Source organism: Monodon monoceros, unplaced genomic scaffold (assembly GCF_005190385.1).
Source record: "Monodon monoceros isolate NGI ecotype Baffin Bay Population unplaced genomic scaffold, NGI_Narwhal_1 Super_Scaffold_12, whole genome shotgun sequence".
Taxonomy (NCBI): Eukaryota; Metazoa; Chordata; class Mammalia; order Artiodactyla; family Monodontidae; genus Monodon; species Monodon monoceros.
Window position 1 is genome coordinate 95597110 of NW_021703768.1, and position 14786 is coordinate 95611895.

General features: G+C 38.4%; 1 protein-coding gene across 3 annotated transcripts in view; it reads left to right on the forward strand.

The window, feature by feature from the left end:
* The first annotated feature begins 906 nt into the window (after positions 1-906).
* COMMD10 (COMM domain containing 10) overlaps positions 907-14786 on the forward strand; it is a 162348-nt gene continuing 148468 nt past the window's right edge. The window contains exons 1-4 of one of the 3 annotated variants that reach the window (XM_029217029.1): positions 907-1107; positions 2546-2636; positions 11358-11468; positions 13712-13867. In XM_029217029.1, coding sequence (XP_029072862.1) covers positions 1067-1107; positions 2546-2636; positions 11358-11468; positions 13712-13867 — 399 coding nt within the window. In that variant the 5' untranslated portion in view covers positions 907-1066. Of the gene's footprint in view, positions 1108-1181; positions 1452-2545; positions 2637-11357; positions 11469-13711; positions 13868-14786 lie in introns of those variants that run through there. The other 2 variants (XM_029217027.1, XM_029217028.1) reach the window with 2 other exon arrangements.

The following is a 14786-nucleotide window of genomic DNA, read 5'->3' on the forward strand; positions in this document are numbered from 1 at the left end:
TATCTGGCTTTCCTGCTTACCTCTTTCCCATCCAATAATCATTCTGCTTACAGTAATCTTCAACAAACAAACAAACACAGTTCTCACAAAAATTTCTTTGCTTGAAAACATTTAATGGCTCCCCATTTCTCACCAGACTAAATGTACATGCCACAACCTATCATTCAAGGCTTCTTCATGCCACCTGTCCCAGGAAGTTTTTCTGATCCAACCTCGGATGCCTTATCACTGTTCCCAGCTCTGAATCCCCTTAATGCACTACATGTTTTTCTCTAAGTGAGACAAAGGTATCCCTGAACCCGCGTTGTCTCTCTATTCTCCTGAGATGTCCTTAATCGCAGTTTCTGCGGCGATTCATCTCCTCTACTCCGCAGTACCTAGCTCAGTGCCCGACCACAAAGAAAGGCACAACGAACATTTGCCCATTTACCTGCTGGCAAACCTCAAGAGCAGGAATTTTGGTCTTTTGTATCCCGAGTGTCTAGCACAGTGCCTGGCACACAGTAGGTGCTCAAAGAACACTACTGAACGAATAAGAGTACAAAGAGCCCAGGCTCCGCGTGGGGGCACTGCAGAGCTCCAGGGATGTAGATACAGGAAGGGCTGGTGGCGCAGGGCACAGGGTGGAGCTGGCCCTGGGCTCCTTCGGGGAGCGCGTTCCACCGCCCGCCCATTTGCTGCGCAGGCCAGACACCGCGGACAATGCTTAAACTTTTTCTTCCAAAAAAAAGTATGTGTATATGTACGTACGCGTAAATGTATATGTTTATACACACACACTACATAATACATAAAAATAGCCACACCATATCCAGGTATGCGTATATATATAAAATAGGCAAATATGTACATATAAATAAATTAATATATGTACAGCCTTAACTCGGAACGGCGGGAGTGGCGGGGAGGACGACGGGGACGCCCCTTCGCCCCTCCAGGATCGCAGGACCGGAGCGGCGCGGCCCCTGCGTGGCTTGAGCCTTCCGGCTTGCCGTCCGCCGCTGCCGCCGCCATTGGTTGGACTCCAGGCAGCTGATCCTGGCGGCGGGGCCAGGGAGCTTCGAGGATGGCGGCGTCCGCGGCGCTGATTCTGCGGGAGAGCCCCAGGTAGCCCCGGCTGAGCACGGGGGCAGCGCGGACAGGGCAGGCGTAAGGATGCTGCTGCTGTCTGTCGCCGAGGCGCGGGTGGGGGACCGGGGCGGAGGGGCCGGTGCGGGGCCGCGGGTGTCCGGAGGGGCGGGCGCGGGTCTGGCGGAGTCGCAGTGCGGGCCCCGCGGGATTGCGCGAGACTGCGGGTGCCTCCACCTGCATGGTAGTTCACCTGCGTGGACTTACAGTGGGCCTGGGCAGCTGAGGTCAGTACGACAGTGTGTGGTCAGTGTCACCGTTCCCCGAGGCTGTATCGCAGGTACCCAAGCCAGCCTGGAGTAACACTGAAATCACGTTGAAAGGTATTCCGTTTCCGTTTTCAGTTCTCTTTCAGACCTCCTGATTATGAGAAAGTCTCCCATTGGTCCCGGATGGTCTTTAATACTTAACACGTGTTAATATACCTTTTCAATCAAGATAGACTAGGCCTCAGGCCAGGAGTTTTGGCTTGTAACAGTATCTAGCCAGAATTTAGTAACATTGCTTTTGTTTTCATTTGATTTCTTTTGAGTTCATTTGTTTATTTAGTTCATTTCTATTTATGGTAGGTAAGTAAGGTCGGCTGTTTATGGTGGTGAGGTAGTTATGTTTTAAAATAAAATTATTTAAGTAAAAGTGACTCCATTTAATGAAAAATAATAGTGCAGGTGGTGTGTGGATGCAGAAAAGTGCGGAAGTATACAGGCAAATAATTGAGGCTGGAGAATAACTTTGTGTCTAGATTGGACAGGAGTCTTTTTGAAGAAGAGAGTTGTCATTTTGAAGTTTTTCCTTTTTTGATTACTTGAGTTCTGACAGCCAGTTCCTTTTCTCACACCAATGTCCTGGGTAACACATCACATCAGTAAACCATATTCAACGTGGTGCAGCAGAATTGTTCTTATCACATAATTTAAGTTGATTATTACAATTGAAACAGGGTTTTAAAACAGCTGTGTACTTAGTGACGCCAAATGATATTGTATGTAGTTTTGTTTTTTTTTTTATTCCATTACCTGCCACGCAGCAGTCTTTTCTTTCTGTTTTTGGTGTAATTGCCAGTTCCCTCCTCCCACTCTTCTCAAAGTTCTGTTTTGAGTTAAGTGGATACATAAACTTTCACTCCTAAATTAATACCATTCCCCACAGAGTGCAGGCTTCTCCTAGTCGTTTGCCTTGCCCAGAAGAAAGAGAAAATTTGCCAGATAGACCTTTTCAACAGATATACTTTTGGGGGTATCTTTTGGAAACATCCTGCCTTTGCCGGCCATCATCTGTTTTTCTTTATTTTACTCAGACTTACCTTGTAGCAAGCAGAGTTGTCGAAATGAAAACTTACAGACAGCTGTACTTACAGTAACTACAGTACCACTTGGGGAAAACTCATTTTAAAACTTTGTTTTATGAATTTATTTAGCATGAAAAAAGCAGTGTCGCTGATAAATGAAATAGATATAGGAAGATTTCCACGATTGCTCACCCGAATTCTTCAAAAACTTCACCTGAAGGTTTGTATGTTTGCACTTCTATAGATTATAATATATTCTTGTGATTCTACTGCAACTCTAGGTTTCTACTTGAAGTACCTTTTGCGAGGTATTGTTCTCCAGCAGGTCCTCAGGAACACCGGGCCTCTAGAAAATTTGATAATATCCCACGGTCAAAAGTTTGGGAACTTCTGTCTTCATTGAAATTAATTTTTTTAAATCATGGAACTTTTCAGAGTATATTTTATGGTAGTGTTAATAGTAAATATTTAAGCGTGAATGTTGTGTGCAAAATTTTCCAGCTGTGTTTGACCAGGGAACTGTTTTATCATGGTATTTATTTTGGGACCAAGGCTCTGTGGAACACGCTTTGGGACAATTCTGATATCATGATTTCATTCTTTGTCTTAAAAATAACTCTGTAGTGTTGCTATCAACCAGTATGTAATTTTTCATTTAACCTTTCTCTTCCACTTTTATTTTAAGAGTGTGGTTATCTTGTATATATTGATGCTTAGTAATTCATTACTTGGTTAACTTGCTAACATTACTTAGTTAACTTCTTTACCAGGTTAATAAAATTTAATTCCATTCAACATGTGTTTAAGGAGTGCCCATTAACTGCTCTGCCTGGTGCAAAGTATCACCATTAAATGAGAACCCAGACTCTCACCTCTTCTTTTTCCTGGCCAGAGACCAGTCCCAAAGCCCTGCCCTTTCTCCCTCTGAAGTATCTCTCAAATCCAAGTTCTCTTCGTAATCTGAGTTCAGAGCCTTATTATTTCTCCCTTGGACTACAACAGTTACCTTCAAACTGGTACCGCTGTCTATAGTCTTCTACCTTCTTATCACTTCTTCATGGTGCTGTTCCATTTATCTTTCCAAATATTTTTTTCCTAAAAAAAAAAAAAAAATAGTTGATCATATCTTCACAGTGTTCAAAGCCATCAATGAGTTTCCATTGCTCATGGGAAAAAGTTCATATTCCTTAACATTGTATTATAATAACGTTACAATATAGGTACAGTCTGTGTTTTCCCCACTTTGCAAGTGTTTCAGCTACCCTGGATGCTCTTCTACTGGAACGTACTGTGAACTTTTCCGACTTGGTGTCTGTGTAATATACTCTTTCCCTTACCTGAAATATCTTCCCTTCTTTAGTGAATAAACTATTCATCTTTCAAGGATTTGACAGTCCTACTCTCAGCAGCTCATCCTCTCTTCTTTGCTTCTAAAACACTTGGTTCGTCCTCACCTCACTTTAGTACTACATCATAAGTATTTGTTTCATGATTACAGGGTCTTTCTCTGACCTTGAATACTTTAAGTATCATGTCTTACTCATCTTTATATTTCCCACACTTGATACATTGATAGTTATGCAGTTGGCACTCAATAGCTATTCTTAGAGTTCATTCTTTTCCTTGCCATGGGAAACACAAAATGAATATAGGTTCTCTGAATTCCTGCCTATAAGGAATTTGTGATGTAGAAGGAGAAACAGGAGGAACAACCACAATAACAATAGCAGCTACATTCTGTGGTGTTTGCTATTCACAGTTCCATTACCCCCTCTGTGACCGGTGCTGTTCTAATGGCTTTGTGGTATTAACTCATCTGATCCTCACAGCACCCTTAGGAAGTAAGAACTGTTGTCATCCTTATTTTATCCATGAAGAAACTGAGATAGAGACCAGTTAAGTAATTTGCCCAAGGTCACACAGCTAGCTAGTAAGGCAGTCTGGCTCCAGAATCCATCCCTCTGACCCATTACAGTAAAGCTCAGGAAAGAGTGTGAAACGGTATATAAATCAGTCCCAAAGTGAATGATGCAGGCAGTTGATACAGAGTTTCGATTGTCTGAGTTGGTGGCTGCCTTCTTTTTTATTTTATTTATTTTATTGTATTTTTCAGTTGAAGTATAGTTGATTTACAGTGTTGTGGGTGGCTGCCTTCTTAAACACATACAAAGTGATATGGGACACAAAACACTTATATACATCTTTTGTTCTTCATACTGAGGGAGGATGGAACATCTGCAGGAAACTCGTGACTCTCTGGAGTTTGTCTTTGACCCTCTGGAGTTGAGAAAACATTAACATCTATCTTAGAGTAACTGAATGGCCAAAGCATTCCACAGAGGTGTTTGAATGCTGTGCCTTCAGAGGTGGGGCGTGGAGGTGAGAAGGTGTGGTTGTTGAGAGCTGAAGCAGCTGAGGACAGAAACATCTGTATTTGATTACTTGCCTGCAGAAAGTCAGGAGAGAAAGTCAGGAAAGGGGCAACCCATCCCCACTCCCCCAACCCGCCCGGACAGTTTTAGGGAATGTTCTTCCAGAGGGACTCCAGTTGTGATAAGGGCTCTTACCAAAGAGTTGGCAGCGACATCTCAGATCTGCCAGCATTCTTTTATGTACTCTTGGTCTGTCAGGTTGGCCTTTGCCTTGGGACAAGCAGAGTCCTGAGAGTGGTGAAACCGCATGCAGGTAAGTTGGTGAAGAGGTTTAGGGATTTGGTTGCTATTCTTAATGTTATCAGCTTGACACTTTGATTTTACCAAGTTTGATCTTGGTAAAATGGGATTGTGGGCAGAGGGTATCTGTTTTTGTCCAGACTGGTTCCTTGAAATCTCTAGTAGAAATGAACATGGGGAAAATAAGCTTAGGTATAGAATGTGGGCACGCCTAAGTATGGGTCTGAGCATCTATTCCTGAGCAATCGTGGCATATAGGAATACTTGGGAATTTTGGGTGGTTTGTTACCAATGTGTGGAGGGTGCTGGTGGCCTTTAATGCCCAGGAAGTTTGTTTTTTTTAACTTTTTATATTATATTGGAGTATAGTTGATTAACAACATTGTGTTAGTTTCATATGTACAGCAGAGTGATTCAGTTATACGTATATACAGATCTATTGTTTTTCAAATTCTTTTCCCATTTAGGTTGTTACATAATATTGAGCAGAGTTCCCTGTGCTGTACAGTAGGCCCTTGTTCGTTATCCATTTTAAGTATAGGAGTGTGTACGTGTCAATCCCAACCTCCCTAACTATCCCTTCCCCCCTGGTAACCATAAGTTCGTTTTCTAAGTCTGCGAGTCTGTTTCTGTTTTGTAAATAAGTTCATTTATATCTTTTTTTAGATTCCGCATATAAGCGATATCATTTGATACTTGTCTTTCTCTGTCTGACTTACTTCACTCAGTTTGACAATCTCTAGGTCCATCCATGTTGCTGCACATGGCATTATTTCATTCTTTTTAATGGCTGAGTAATATTCCATTGTATATGTGCACCTTTAAATGTCTTGCAGTGAGTAGGACAGTCCTGTACAAAGAATTGTCTCATCCTGCATGCTAATAGAGTCTGCCTTGAGAAACACTGAAGGAGATCAGAGTAACTTCCTTATCTGTGAACTTAAAAACAAACATTTGTGACCTCTACGTTTTTGAAATAGCTGTCACAACTCATGCAATTAAAAAAAACCCCTCATATACCTTGCTCCAGAGACTCTTAGGCCCTCCCACAAAGCCTATTGATGTTACTCTGTTATATGTCTAGTTCTGCAAGATGAGGTGTCTGGATTTCTGGCCATGGCCGACTAGCAACAGCAAACTGGGGGGTGAAGGCACTCCTGTGATGGGGCATGTAGGCAGTTGCAAGAATTAACTGCTGAGTATAGATTGAAATGGAAGAATTATGAAAATCAGACACAAGAAATACAAAAGCAAAGAAATCTGAGGGTTTTTTCTGAAGTGAAAAATCATCAGTGTATCTTAGCAGTTCTTTAGGAAACTAACTGCAGCATGGAACTTGGATGCTCATAATTATGATCTGACTTATTGCAAGAATCTAGTGTAATCCAATATACTTCGTTTACAGAAGTCTAGAATGGGTGCCGTACATTTCAGAAAGATAGCTTTTAAAAGTTTAAAATAAAAGTTCTTTTATTTGATAGATTGACTTGCGGGTACCACCATATTTCCTCAGTATGACAGATAGAGAAGTCTCATTATATTAATATAAAGGACAGTCACAGATGTAAACCCCAGCATACAGAAATGCCTGAGGAGTTTGTTGTTGTTGTTGTTACAGTGTATGGAGGGTTTTGCTGGCATTTAATGTCCTGGGACTTTAAATGTCCTAACGATGTGCAGCACGGTCCTGTTCAAAGAAGAATTGGCCTCACCTATGTGGACAAAAAAAGAAAAGAGTAGCTTATCTCTGAAAATGCATTTATTTTGTACTTAATATAAGCTGGAGGGCTTCTTACAACTTAGTTTATTAGGTTAAAATGATATATACATACATTTTAAATTATGGCATATGCAGACTACTAGGACCATGTGTTCTTCCATTGTGGTGTTGGTGTGTGTGTATGCCTGTGTATGTGAGTCAGAGCTTGGATTCTGGACCACAGGCCTCTCTTGTCTCTAAAGCCGTGCTCTGAGTTTTTAAAACCTAATTGCCTTCATAATTATTTAGATAGTATACTGTCTTCATAGAATAGAAGATCCGTATAACTTTCTGAGGAATGTGACCTGATTTCAACTATATGTGGAATTAAGATGAGTTCACTCATCGTGTATGTTAAGAAAATAAACTCTTCAAAAAAAGAAAAAGTTGGAAGAATGGATTTTTTGATTTGTTCTTTTTTTGTGCCCTTAAAGTTCAAAATAGAGTGCTTAAGTGAAGTGTTTCAGTTACATTTTAAATTTCACAAATAGTTTATGAGGAAGTTTTTGTTTTAAGACATTTAAACAACGTGGACGAACTGAAATGCCCCCCTTGGCTAACTCTTGCCCCTTCCTCCATCTTGATTCTCTCCTGTGTGAGTTATCTATTGCTGAATTGCAAATTTCCCCCAAATTTAGCAGATTAAACCAACAATAAACATTTATCATCTCTCACCCTTCCTGTAAGCATGAATTTGGCTTGGCTGGGTGGTCCTGGCTTGGGGTTCTCTTGAAACTGCTCTCAGATGTTGGTTGGGGCAGCTGGTACCTGAAGTTTTGACTGGGGTAGAGGATTTCCTTCTAACATGGCTAGATGGTGGCACCAGTTAGTTCCTTGTCACATGGGCCTTTGCTCCTGACATGGAAGTTGTCTTCTTCCAGAATGAGTGGTCCAAGAGAGGGAGGTGCTGTCCTTTTCATGACCTAGGCTTGGATATCACATACCTTCACTTTTACTATATTCTACTGGTTAGAAGTAAGTCAGTAAGTCTGGCTCTATTCAGGGGAGAGGAAATTAGGCTCCATCTTTTGAACAGAGGAGTGTTAAAAGAATTTTCAGATATGATAAAACCACCACACCTCCCTAGAAGGAGTCTTTGTTGTCGCTTTGGTTTTCATCTTTTCAGGTCTTTTTTTCAAGTATTAATAAATACAGATGTGCAAACATATGTGCATGCATATATAAATAGAAATTTTTGGTTTTTATATAAATGCGTTCATAAGTGGCATTATACTGTTTACCTTTTTCACTTATCACTTGTATCAAATATCTTTCCATGTCAAGCCATACAGCAGTTATTCTTTTTAAATACTGTTTTTCCTTTCTGCCTGTGTATATATGTTTATGGCATATGCTTTTTAAATATATAGAAAACATTAACATCCATTTTCCATTTAAAATTTAAGTTTTGGGCTTCCCTGGTGGCACAGTGATTGAGGGTCTGTCTGCCGATGCAGGGGACACGGGTTCGTGCCCTGGTCCGGGAAGATCCCACATGCCGCGGAGCGGCTGGGCCCGTGAGCCATGGCCGCTGAGCCTGCGCGTCCGGAGCCTGTGCTCCGCAACGGGAGAGGCCACAACAGTGAGAGGCCTGCGTACCACAAAAAAACCCAAAAAATTTAAGTTTCTTGGACACTTGCTCTCTAATTTTATAAACGTGGGCCTTAAATTTCTCCCACTGAGAGGGTAAAAACGAATATATCTCCTTTACTTTCTCTTCAACACCGAAATACGTGTGGGTTACTTTTGGTACCTAGGAAGAAGTTAACCTGCTGCTGTCTGGAAGCAAATAGAGTGACTTACATTTAATATTGATCTACCCAGGGTCGTTGCTGGAGCAAGATATTGACTATGGATTTGGAACTTTGTTTCATGGCTGTATTTTATTCTCCATTTGTTGTTCTGCTCACATATTTTAAGTGCCACCTTATTTTAAGGGTGCACGTTTCATGTACCAGTGGATGGGGGGCGATACATGTTCCCTTGTCCCCCTTCACTCCAAACCACTTTATTAATATGATGCCCTTGAAGATCTTGAGAATGTCCCTTTTCTTGCTCTTTTTAAAAATGTCTCGGGACTTCCCTGGCGGTCCAGTGGTTAAGAATCTGCCTTCCAATGCAGGGGAAGTGGGTTCGATCCCTGGTCGGGGAGCTAAGATCCCACATGCCTCGTGGCCAAAAAACCAAAACATAAAGCAGAAGCAGTATTGTAACAAATTCAATAAAGACTTTAAAAATGGTCCACATCAAAAAAAAAAAATCTTAAAAAAAAAGTCTCATTTTCTGGTACATATTGACGACACTGAAGTTTATTTTTCTACGTGCTCAATCACTATTTTTATTTTGTCAAAATATCTCACTTGGTGTATATTTAAAGGAATCAGATTGACAAACTTGGAAGTTAAATTGTACATATCCATTGAATTTAATGGCAACATGTGGTTCCTTGATTGTACGTGAGTAATACTGTTATTCTCTTCCTCATATTGATAAAGTCTGGTGCTGTAGGTCATTATTTCAAGAAGGTGTATGGTAGTCACAGAAATTCTGGAACTTTAAAATCAAAACATTGCTCTTGAGGTAAGTGATTGGCATTTTGGCCAAATTGGGTTCATGCTTTTCTCAGCCATAAAACAGGTGGTAGATACTGGGAGTTCTGGTGACTAGCCTCCCCAGACCAAAAGTACGCCAGCTTAGAGTTCTAACGCCGCTTCCCTTGAGCACCTGTAAAGCTGTACCTCATCCTAAGCTGTTGAGGCATGGACTTCTGAAACTTCTCCGTGTAGCTGTTGGGGAGAGGCAGCAACAGGGAAAGTTGTTTCTGGTATGTGTGGATAAAGTATTTTTATTTGAAAGCAGTTCTAATAGTGTATATTTTTCATACTTGAAAAACCAGTCTTTAGATCAAGGAGATTATTTTGGAAGTGAAAGAAAGGAGACTAGCCAGAACTTATACTCAGATGGCTAACTTCTTTCTTTCATATATTGCTTATAAAAGTAATGTGTAAGTTTTAGAAAATATTAAAATTATCAAAAAGACTTAATTTCTTGCTTTATATATGCTCTTATAATAATCCATACTTTTGCAGAACTCATTAAAAAGGGAAGTTATTGGAACAATTATTTGTTTTTAATTTGTCTTTCTAACTAGAGGATAGTACTCCTGAGGACATAAACTATCTATGTAGCACATAATAAGTACTCAGTAAATATATATATATATATGTGTGTGTGTGTATATATATATATATTTTAATATATATATATATATATTTTTTGTACTTCTGCAGTATCAGTTGTGATTTCTCCTCTTTCATTTCTTATTTTGTTTATTTGGGTCTTCTCTCTTTTCTTCTTAGTGAGCCTGGCCAGAGGTTTGTCAATTTTGTTTACCCTTTCAAAGAACCAGCTCTTGGTTTTATTGATTTTTTTTTCTATTGTTTTTTTCATCTCTATTATATTTATCTCCTCTCTGACCTTTATTAGCTCCTTCTTCTGGATTTAGGTTTTGTTTGTTTTTCTAATTCTTTTAGGTGGTGGGTTAGATTGTTTGAGATGTTTTTTGTTTCTTAAAGCCTGTATCACTGTAAATTTCCCTTTAAGAATTGCTTTTGCTGCATCCCATAACCCATTGACTTTTAATAAAATAATCCTAAGGGTTAAACTAGTTGCCACCTCTCTATCTGATGGGAATCCTGGTGCTAGGTAATGGAGGATGTAGATAAGGTTCCCAAGGTTAACGGTTGTTATCTGTTTAATGCTTCCAGGGTAGGCTCCCTCTTATTAAATGCCTGCAGGGGCTTAGGGCTAGGTAAGGTCATATACTGGCAGAGGTTTTGGAGTGAGTTGGGGGGAGGAAAGAGCTACCAAAGGAAAGGAGCCCCCAGGTATTTTCTGTCTTAAAATGCTGTTCTCTTAAATGGAGATTTTGCTTTGGGCTCTTAGAAGAGTTTCTGGGGCCCATTATAATTGGATAGTATTATTACAGAGAAGGTGTTCCCCCCCCCAATGTTTTTTTAATTTTCTTTATCAGTTTTTATTTTATACTGGAATATAGTTGATTATAATGTTGTGAGTAAAGATGGAGATTACTATTAATTATTGTTAACATTTTGGGGTTTTACCTTGCAGTATTGTTTTCTCTAAATGTCCATTTTTTAAAAAAAAATTTTTATACAGCAGGTTCTTTTTAGTTATCCATTTTATACATATTAGTGTATATGTTAAATGTCCATCGTTTATGTTATTTACCATGATTTTCCACCTCCTATACATCATAGAATTGAAAATACTGGGTTTTTTTAATGAAATTTATTTGGCAAGAGCCAGGTAATGAACTGTACTATGATTTTAAGATATTGAAATTTAGAGACACATCAGTTTCTTTCTGGGATGGATTTACTTTCTTTCTTTCAAGTTCTCATTGTCATATGAATAAATGAATCTTCTGTTGAGTGTCTGAGTTTTGAATACCTGAGTGTATGCTAATAGGTTGCTTTCTGTGTTGTAGGCTGAGAATAGTTTCAGTGAAGAAGAGGAAGAAAAACTTCAAGCTGCATTTTCTCTGGAGAGACAAGATCTTCACCTAGTTCTTGAAACAATATCTTTTATTTTAGAACAGGTATTTTTATTGCCCCAAATTTCCTAACCATGGTTTGTTTACTACATGTTTGCATTGCTGTGATATCTATAACATTTTATCTTATTTTTCTCAAGTATACAGATGGAAGCTGTGAATATGTTTTATCAAAAAATTTTGATGTAGTAAAAAAATTTTGAATGTGCGATTTTTTTTTCCATGGTATTGGGTTCTACTAAAACAGTCTTAGTGTTGAGCAGCGTGAGTAAAGTATTTGACAGTATGAATCAAGATTTCGTTGACTTGAGATAGTTAAAAAGGATTCAGATTTATTGTTACTTGGTATAATAATTTGGGAAAAAAATTTGGAAAAATGAACACATTTTATTTAAGAAATTTAATAAATGATTTTGGAGGATCTATTTGACTAGGTTGGTAAAACATTTAGAAAAGAAATATTTGTCAAAGGACCTTTTGTCATACTATTTCTTCCTACTGAGCTGTTCTTCTGCATCCCTTCTTTACATCTAAATTCAGTTCATTGTTCAAGTTCATTGTTCTGTTAAAATCACATCTCCTCCCACTTCAGCCTTGACCCCTTATACTTGCAGTCCTCCCCTTATTTGGATTCCTTTTATGCTTGGCTCATCATGGTAGAGCACATTGTTAGTCTTTTCATTATTTCATGTATGTCAGTTGTGTCTCCTTCACTAGGTTTTGAATTTGTATGGGGCTAGGATCACATTTTCTGTGCATCTTATGTAAATGTAGCACATTGCTGGGCTAAAAATAATTTTTTTTTAACATCTTTATTGGAGTGTAATTGCTTTACAATGTTGGGTTAGTTTCTGTTGTATAACAAAGTGAATCAGCTATACGTATACATACATCCCCATATCCCCTCCCTCTTGCGTCTCCCTCCCACCCTCCCTATCCCACCCCTCTAGGTGGTCACAAAGCACTGAGCTGATCTCCCTGTGCTATGCAGCTGCTTCCCACTAGCTATTTTACACTTGGTAGTGTATATATGTCAGTGTTACTCTCTCACTTCGTCCCAGCTTACCCTTCCCCCTCCCCGTGTCCTCAAGTCCATTCTCTATGTCTGTATCTTTATTCCTGTCCTGCCCCTAGGTTCATCAGAACCTTTTTTTTAAGATTCCATATATATGGGTTAGCATACAGTATTTGTTTTTCTCTTTCTGACTTACTTCACTCTGTATGACAGACTCTAGGTCCATCCACCTCACTACAAATGACTCAATTTTGTTTCTTTTTATGGCTGAGTAATATTCTGTTGTATATATGTGCCACATCTTCTTTATCCATTCATTGGTCAGTGGACACTTAGGTTGCTTCCATTTCCTGGCTGTTGTAAATAGTGCTGCAATGAACATTGTGGTACATGACTCTTTTTGAATTATGGTTTTCTCAGGGTATATGCCCAGTAGTGGGATTGCTGGGTCATATGATTCTATTTTTAGTTTTTTAAGGAACCTCCATACTGTTCTCCATAGTGGCTATAAAAATAGATTCTTAATAAATTCCTGTTGTTTGATTAAGTAGAATACTTGTGAAGTAAAAGTTTGTTTCACAATAAACAATACTGTAGCTTTCTGGGCATTCTAGTGAATAGATACCGTTAGGAGGACAAGCTGCTAGGCACCTACTACATGCAGCCTTATACAGGTTACAGATCATAAAGTTGATTATGGTTCTTATCCTTGGTGAACCTTCAGTAAAAGAAAAGGATAACTGAATAGGGCAGAGCAGCCTGGGGTTTATGAGGAAGTTTTTTCAGAATAATGTAAAAAACAACAGGTATCACCATAAAAAAGTTTTCAGTTTTTTATCATATATTACCTAGGAAGTTGGTAGATGAATGTGGTTTTGAGAAAGTGTTTCTTGGAAAATTTTTGATAGTTGGGAAACAAAACCACTGTGTACTTATTTGAAATAATGAAGTGAAATAAGGAAATGAACTTTTAATTAGGATACCATTTACATAGCCAAAGCAAAGAAGTTTTTCTCTTAAGTGGATTTAGTATTACTTAAACCACAGGCAAAAATGAAGCAGTTTAGCTTGAATAATTTAGGCCATTTAATTCTGAATCTTCCAGCCCTTGGTTGAGTATATTCTTATTTGTAAAATAATAAAAAAATTTCTGCAGCAGAAATATGAAATTTTTAAAATTTAAATCATTTAAAATAATGTTGTATTTGATTACAGTTCAAGGTCTCTGTATGAACAGTAGGGATATATATAATTTTTTTTTCCTCTTTAATAGGCAGTCTATTACAATGTGAAGCCAGCAGCTTTGCAGCAGCAGTTAGAGAACATTCATCTTAGACAAGACAAAGCAGAAGCATTTGTCAGTGCTTGGTCTTCTATGGGTCAAGAAACAATTGAAAAATTCAGGCAGAGGATTCTTGCACCCCACAAGGTATAGTATATACTACTCAAAAGATATTTTTCAGTGTGTATGTATGGCATAAATTATTATATCTGAAAAGTTCCGCTCTCCTCTTCTATTTTCTGGAAATATTTGTGATTGGTGTTATTTTGCATCTTCACCAGCATTATATGAGCGTTCCAGTAGTTCCAAATCCTTGTCAGCTCTTGGTATTGTCAGTTGTCTGTATTAAGGCTATTCTTGTAGGTTTTGTAATCATATCTTGTGTTTTGAATTTACATTTCCCTAATAACAGATTATGATGATTATCTTTTTATGTAGTTACTTGCCATCCATACGTCTCCTTTTGTGAAGTGTCTGTTCAGATCTTTTGTCTAACTGTATTTCCACACTGTGACAGATAATTATAGTAATATAAATATAAAGGACAATTACACGTGTAAATCCCAGCATACAGAAATGCGTGGGTTTTGTTTTTGTTCTTGTGTTTTTAGTTGTTACAATTTGTAGAAGGTGTTTGTTTTCTTTCTGTTGAGTTTTGTGAATCTTTTGAGTCCTTTGTCAGATATATGATTTGCAGATATTTTCTCTTAGTCTGTAGCTTTCCTTTTTAGTTTCTAACAGTGTCTGTTGCAAAGTAAAACCTTTAAAATCTGATCAAGTTTGATTTATCATTTTTTTTCTTTTATTGATACTGCCTTTGGTTTTGTATCTTAACCTAAGTTTTTTTTTTGTAGTTGTAAATGGTACTGGTTTTAAAATTTTGGTTTCTAGTTGTTTACTGCTAGTATATAGAAACACAATTGATTTTTATATATTGATATTGTATTCAAGACCTTGGTAAACTCACAAATTAGTTATAGCAGTTTTTTTGGTGGTTTTCCTTGTGATTTTCTTTGTAGAAAGTCAGATTGTTCATAATACAGAGATAGTTTTATTTCTTCCTTTT